The sequence below is a fragment of the Mesitornis unicolor genome, unplaced genomic scaffold (assembly GCF_000695765.1).
Source record: "Mesitornis unicolor isolate BGI_N332 unplaced genomic scaffold, ASM69576v1 scaffold20247, whole genome shotgun sequence".
Lineage (NCBI taxonomy): Eukaryota > Metazoa > Chordata > Aves > Mesitornithiformes > Mesitornithidae > Mesitornis > Mesitornis unicolor.
Window position 1 is genome coordinate 1 of NW_010199055.1, and position 6,094 is coordinate 6,094.

General features: G+C 45.2%; 1 protein-coding gene across 1 annotated transcript; it reads left to right on the top strand.

Moving 5' to 3' along the window:
- Positions 1–22: 22 nt before the first annotated feature.
- Positions 23–1,914, top strand: ZFAND2A (zinc finger, AN1-type domain 2A). Its single transcript, XM_010189342.1, has 4 exons — positions 23–77; positions 687–781; positions 1,425–1,556; positions 1,759–1,914. The coding sequence occupies exons 1-4, from the start codon at positions 23–25 to the stop codon at positions 1,912–1,914; spliced, it is 438 nt and encodes a 145-aa protein (XP_010187644.1).
- The last annotated feature ends 4,180 nt before the right edge of the window (positions 1,915–6,094 follow it).

Genomic DNA, 6,094 nt, shown 5'->3' on the forward strand with positions numbered 1-6,094 from the left:
TGGGCACGGTCTTGCTGCTGCTATGGAGTTTCCGGAGCTGGGCGAGCACTGCTCGGAGCGCACCTGCAAGCAGCTGGGTAAGGAGCCACTGCGGAGCCCCCTCGGGGCGCGGTTGGGGGTTCGGTGCCGTCCGAATGGAGCCATGAGTGGGAACCGGCTCCCCGGGGAGGTGCTCCGGGAGCGAGCTGGTTATCCTCGGGCAGCACTCGTAAGGGTTGTGTACGGGGGGGCAAATTCCGTACCCCGAGTCTACAGCGGGGTTGTGGTTAGCGGCAGGTACCAGTGTTGCTTCCGTAGTCTCTCTTGGATAGGTCTGGTGAAAAAGTAATAGTCGAGCCCCGTGTATTTTCTCGTGTGTTGTTAAACTGTTAAGGGATGGTTTTTAAAGAATAAAAATGCTTTTGAATCTAGGCTTTGGGCTTGCACTTCAACTTTTGGCTAATGCCTCACTAAGATACCTGTATTCAGGGAGCTCCTGAGGTATTTATGGCTTGTGTTAGTCTAACATTAGATGAAAAGAAGGAAAACTTGTCCCTCTTACTTATTTTGTTTTAATTTTCATGAAGAATGATGTGCTTTCTATAGAGAAAATTGGATTATCACTAGACAGCCTTCTGTAAGTACTTTGACAGCTGCTAGCTCTGCTCCATGTGAATCTGTTTTCTTTTTTCTTGTTCTGTTCCCAGACTTTCTTCCTCTGAAATGTGATGCATGTGGGGAAGTCTTCTGCAAAGATCACATCCGTTATGATGACCACAAGTGTGGCTCTGCCTACAAGAAAGTAAGTTCCTATGCGTGAGTCAGTAGTTCTCCCTGCAGAATTGCTAAGTCAGGTGTAAAGGCTGCTCTGAAACCTGACCTGTGGTTTCAGTAAAAGTGGGTGAGAGAACCACAAGATGGAAGTTATTGATATAGTTGAACTTCAGATATATAGAAACAGAACACTTCAGAGGTCAGTACTGCTAGATTTGGGTTTCTTTCACTTAAACCACATCTTTCCAGAGAGGAGTGCTTTATATTTTACGTAATGTCATGTGGCCTGAAACTTTCTGCAGCCCCTGTCCTTTAAGCTGAAGGACAGCAAACATGAAACTACAGAAGAAATAAATAGAATAAGTGGAGTCAAACTTTGATCTCTGGCCTATACTTGGGCTTTGAAGTGTTCAAAGGCTGTAATTTCAGAAAGTATAGAAGCATATTTAAAGTCAACTTACTGATTTTGCTGCTACAAATTGATTTGGTAAAGCATGTCTGACTAATTTTTTGGATAATGATTTGCAGTTACCTTTGTGAAGTATATCTGTGAGAGCATTAGTAAATGAGCAGAAAGCAATTCACTTGTGAATAGACTCCTATTGCCCAAGGGTAGGAGAAGAGGAAGGATGGAAAAATAGTGGAACTTCTAATATGCGTTGTCTTCTCAGAATGTGCAGGTTCCAGTGTGTCCACTCTGTAACACACCTATCCCAGTTCAGAAGGGGGACATAGCAGATGTTGTGGTTGGAGCCCACATGGATAAGGACTGTGAATACAATCCAGCACAGCAAAAGCAGAGGGTAAGGGAACTGCTGTTGAAATCTAAACTGCCTGCCTAATCGTTGTGAAGTTAGGTCTTTGATAGCAGAGCATGTAGAAGCTTGTTGCTTCATTTTAATTCTAAGAGTGCTTGAGCATTCATGCTTCAGCTTGGTCATTACTTGGGGTGATGATCACAGAAAGCAAGCAAGCATTGCCGATATCATGTCCTCTGTTACTTAGATCTTCACAAACAAGTGCTTAAAGCCAGGCTGCAAAAGGAAAGAGATGATGAAGGTAGTTTGTGAACAGTGTGGTGGCAACTTCTGCATAGAACACCGGCATCCTTTGGATCATGACTGTAAAGGGAGGAGCCACCCCACCTCCAAGGCAGGGTAAGTTGTATCTGTGATACTTTGAGCTCAAGCTGAAATTTCAGAGCTAGTATCAAGGGTTGGTGGGGAGCTTAGACAAATAGGGAATTTTGTAAACTACTGCTCACTTGAACAACACAGCCACTATTTCCTTGTTGTATTTTGGGCCTCGTTTCTGAAAGCCTGTGAGCCAGGATAAAAGCTTTTTGTCAAATGCCTTCCTAAAATTCTTCTGAGCTTGCCTATCTCAATAGCATGGCTCAGTGTCTCTGAACTGAGAACAGGTACTTACCATCTCCAGTACCCTTTGGGGTATGGATCCTATTAGAATTGTAGTTTCTCCCATCACCTTGAAGTAATAAAGAACAAAATAAATATCTTGCCAAGCAAAGTTTAAACATAGTTTTAATGAAAATATCTCTTAGAGGCAGATGTACCTTCCTTGTTCTGTGCAGTAAGAATGTGAGACTTGTGTGACAGATGCAGATAATGCAACTACATGGAAGAATGAAACTGCTGGCAGTGTGCTTAAAAGGTGCTGAACCTGGTTGTATTTCTTTGTAGATACGCAGCTCTGATGAGAGCCTCTCAAAGTGCCTTCAAGTCAACAGGAGCAATTGGAGTGCCATCTAATGGGAGCCTTCAGCACAACAGGTATAAGCTATAAAAGGAGAAAAGACAAATAAGATTGTTTAAAAATAGTCTTGTGTCAACATGGTGTAGGAGTGCCACTGTCATACCACTGACTGCTCTAGAGTTGGTAGTTGACCTTTGGTTGCTGTTGGGAATGTGGTAGAGGGGTTCTGGCAGCACGAGTGAATCTTTACTTCTCCGTATTGTAGTGATTAAAATAGCTATATAGACACAAGCATTAGAGCATCAAATTGTCACAGCAGGCTGTTTTCCCACCTGCTCAGCGTGAGGCTTAGTCAAGTTCTGGGAAAATGTCGTGGCACCAGAATGCAGGGAAAGCACAGCAAGCGTCTTGTCTAAATAAATGTCCCAATCCCTTCCCTGGCATGGGGTATCACCTTGTTACAGAAAGTTTGTCATGTAACCCTGACAGTGCATTCTTATGTCTTTCAGATGCAGATAGTAGAGGCTCTTCACATCTGGATCAAACCTCTCTCTACTTTAAAGTTAATCTTGTCTATGACTATTTAAAATTTTCTATGCAGTTATTTTTGTATCATACTGTTTTATGCATTCAATAAACTGCCACCCTTTTTAGGCCAACTCTCTTTTTCCTATATTTGGAATAAGAGCTGTAATCCTATGAAAAATACTTGGTGGAGGAAACTGGGGAATGGTGGTAGGAAGAAGACTAAAATTAAAATTAGTATTAAACACAACCAGCTTTGCTTGGGTCATGCTAACTCTGAACTATGAGTCTCCTAAGACAAAAGTCTGAAATACAAGCTACTGTCATATGTCTTGGTCCTTTTGGAAGTGAACTGGCACACAGTGCAGCAATCTGCTTGACAGACAACATACATCAACATGAAGCCAGTTTTATGTAAGCTGCTTTTTGGTTTCTGAATGTCATTGGAAGTACTTGATTTATAAAGCCATACCTAGTTTTTGCTAGGCCTTCCCTAAGCAATTCACTGAAGGCTAGTGCACAGAGGCATGCACAGCATAATTCTTCATAATTTATCACCCCTTAGAAACCTACATTTGCATGGATATTTTTTGCAGTTGGTGTTTAAAAAAAAAGCATTAACTGTTTGTGTCCCATGTAATGCAGGATTATCCAGGGAGGCTGCTCTGCCTGTCTTCCTGACAAGCTTAAACAATGAAGACATAACAGATATGCTCCATCTATTGTCTTGATCAGCTATCTTGGCTCTTTAAAACGGCATGAATATCCAGCTGCTTAGCTTGGGGCTTGAAATATTGTAGGTTGATGAAATGGAAATGTGCTGTTAATGAACAATGCTAATTCCCCAGCTGGGATCGAAGTCAACCTCTCATCCAACTAATTGTGAGAAAAATGCCAAGGCTTACTGATGATGTCAACGTGTCAAGACCTCAATTTCATGTGTCATTGGAGCCATTCCTCTGCGCGCTGGGGCTGGTGAGCTGGAGCGTTGGCTTAGGACTAACTGAAGGGTAATTGCAGTCCCTTGAATTACCTGCAGCTATGAGTACCCAATCCTGTTTTGCTGAGGTGGAGGATGAGCAGCTCGTGTAGCAGAGATAGGTGTGTTCCTTGACCTGGGAAAAATAATCTTTGATGATGCTGTAAGAGATGTGAGCATAAGTGCAGTTAACGCATATGCTGTATACAACCTTGAGGTCTACTGCAGTTGTGCAAAGGCTTGGGTGCTTCTTGTTTCTCTTTGGAGAGGCTTAATCCTTAGCATATAAATGCTGCCTAAAGGGAAAATGTGGATTTATGGTCTTTCACAAGGATAGCATGCAAACAATCAACGTACTGACTTAGGCTGTTTATCATAAAGGGTAGTGAGAATGTAATTTCTGGCAAACACACACATGTGCTACCCCATATTCATGTTTGGCCTAATGTGATTTCTTATCATCCTGAAGATGTTTTTGGAGAACGATCAAAGCTATATAGCTACAGTCAATGTGTAAAGCTGGGAGGTACGAGGTACCGCTGCTAAATTCACGTAGTGTAACTATGAAATCATGGTCAAAATTGATTTGATGGTACCTGTAATACTGTGTTTAACCACAGGATGTCACAATAGGATGCATAATAAAACAATCCTTATTTTTGGGAAGTCTAAACATAGAAAACATGCTTTCCCTATTCACACTGGAACAAAAGCTTAAATTACACCTCTAATTTTAGATACCGCTACCTACAGAGTAGCCTGTCTGCTCTAATGCTGTCAGCCCTGTAGCGTGTTGCTACAGTACTAGGACTTCTATAATCTCTCTGTATAATAAGTGGCCATGCATTCCCAAATGATGTGATACACCCCACTGGTGGTACGGGAAGAGGTTTCCAATGAAGAGCACCAGAGAGACCACGGCATGAGGATGTGATCCAGAGTTAAAAGGCTCTCTCCACCCCGGCAGCAATGGCTGGTGGACAGAATTGGCATCCCATGGTGTGAGAAGGAGGTTGAAGGAGAACAGCAAATGTGGCCCTGACTCAGATAGGAGAAGAAAGCAGAGGTGTGAAGGTTTCTCTCTTATCAGTGCATATAACTGGAGCTGTTACCCCCAGCATCTGCTACCACAGCCAGCATCTCAGCTCTGAGACCAAAGCAAACAGGAACAAAACCCTTGTTTCAGGTTGTCATGGAAAAAAAAAAAAGCTCCAGTGTGCTGGGTGTTTGTTTCTGGTAAAGATTCTTGCTCTTAAATTACCAAGGGGAAATGGAAATGTTTGTGCACATGGTATTTATAGAAATGAAAACACTTAAACCGATTCCTTCCCTGGAAATTTTGTCCTCAGAGATGTTTTCTTGTCCACTCAAACCACAACATCTGCATCCCAGCACGTTCCCTCAGACCTGATCAGGACGGCCAAGAACGGCCTTGGACAGAGCCTTCAGGATGTGCTGGCTAGAAGCACATCCACCAACATTCTCCAGAGAGCCACATCTCACTGCTTTAGCAGCTGGCACAGCAACTGCAGGGCCTGCCGTGGCCAGCAGCACCCTAGTTTGTGTGGCGAGCAAGGGTGGGTGCTGCCAGGCCCTGGGGGTCCCTGTCAGGGTGCCAGGGGACTCCTCTCAGGCCTTAGGGGGCCGCCCGTGCCTGGCGGGAATCACCCGGGCAACGAGGGCGGGGCGAGTTCCGTGGCTCCACCCCTACGTGGGAGGTGGGGACGTCTTCCGCGGCGGATCTCGGCGCAGAAAAGTGACGTCAAGCGCAAGTCCAAAAGCCGGCCGAGTGCCGCTAAGCACGCGTGTTCCAGGTGGGCGCTCTAAGTTCAAGAGTGGCTTTCTATTGGCTATTCATGAGATTGGCATGCCGAGGGCCAATCAGGTGTCTCCGTTCTCTCAAGGAGGGGGCGGGCTGCGGCGCCAAGCGTGGGGCTCAGTTAAATGTGCAGCGGAGGCGGGTCTGAGAGGTGCGTGCGGGTAGGGGATGAGGGGAGGTCGTGTGCTCTGTGCCCCCACCATCTCGGGCCCCTGTCAGAGTCTCCGGGGGTCCTGGGTGTTACTGGGAGCCTTGAGGGTCTCCCTGCCCCGCCGGGCCCAGCCGGGGTCTGCGGGAGGGGAGGC

Excerpts from the sequence above, each read along its gene's own strand:
- ZFAND2A (XM_010189342.1), top strand. The coding sequence starts at position 23 with ATGGAGTTTCCGGAGCTGGGCGAGCACTGCTCGGAGCGCACCTGCAAG. Across the intron at positions 78-686 it reads GCGCACCTGCAAGCAGCTGG|ACTTTCTTCCTCTGAAATGT; the intron begins GTAAGGAGCCAC and ends TTCTGTTCCCAG. Across the intron at positions 782-1,424 it reads GTGGCTCTGCCTACAAGAAA|AATGTGCAGGTTCCAGTGTG; the intron begins GTAAGTTCCTAT and ends TTGTCTTCTCAG.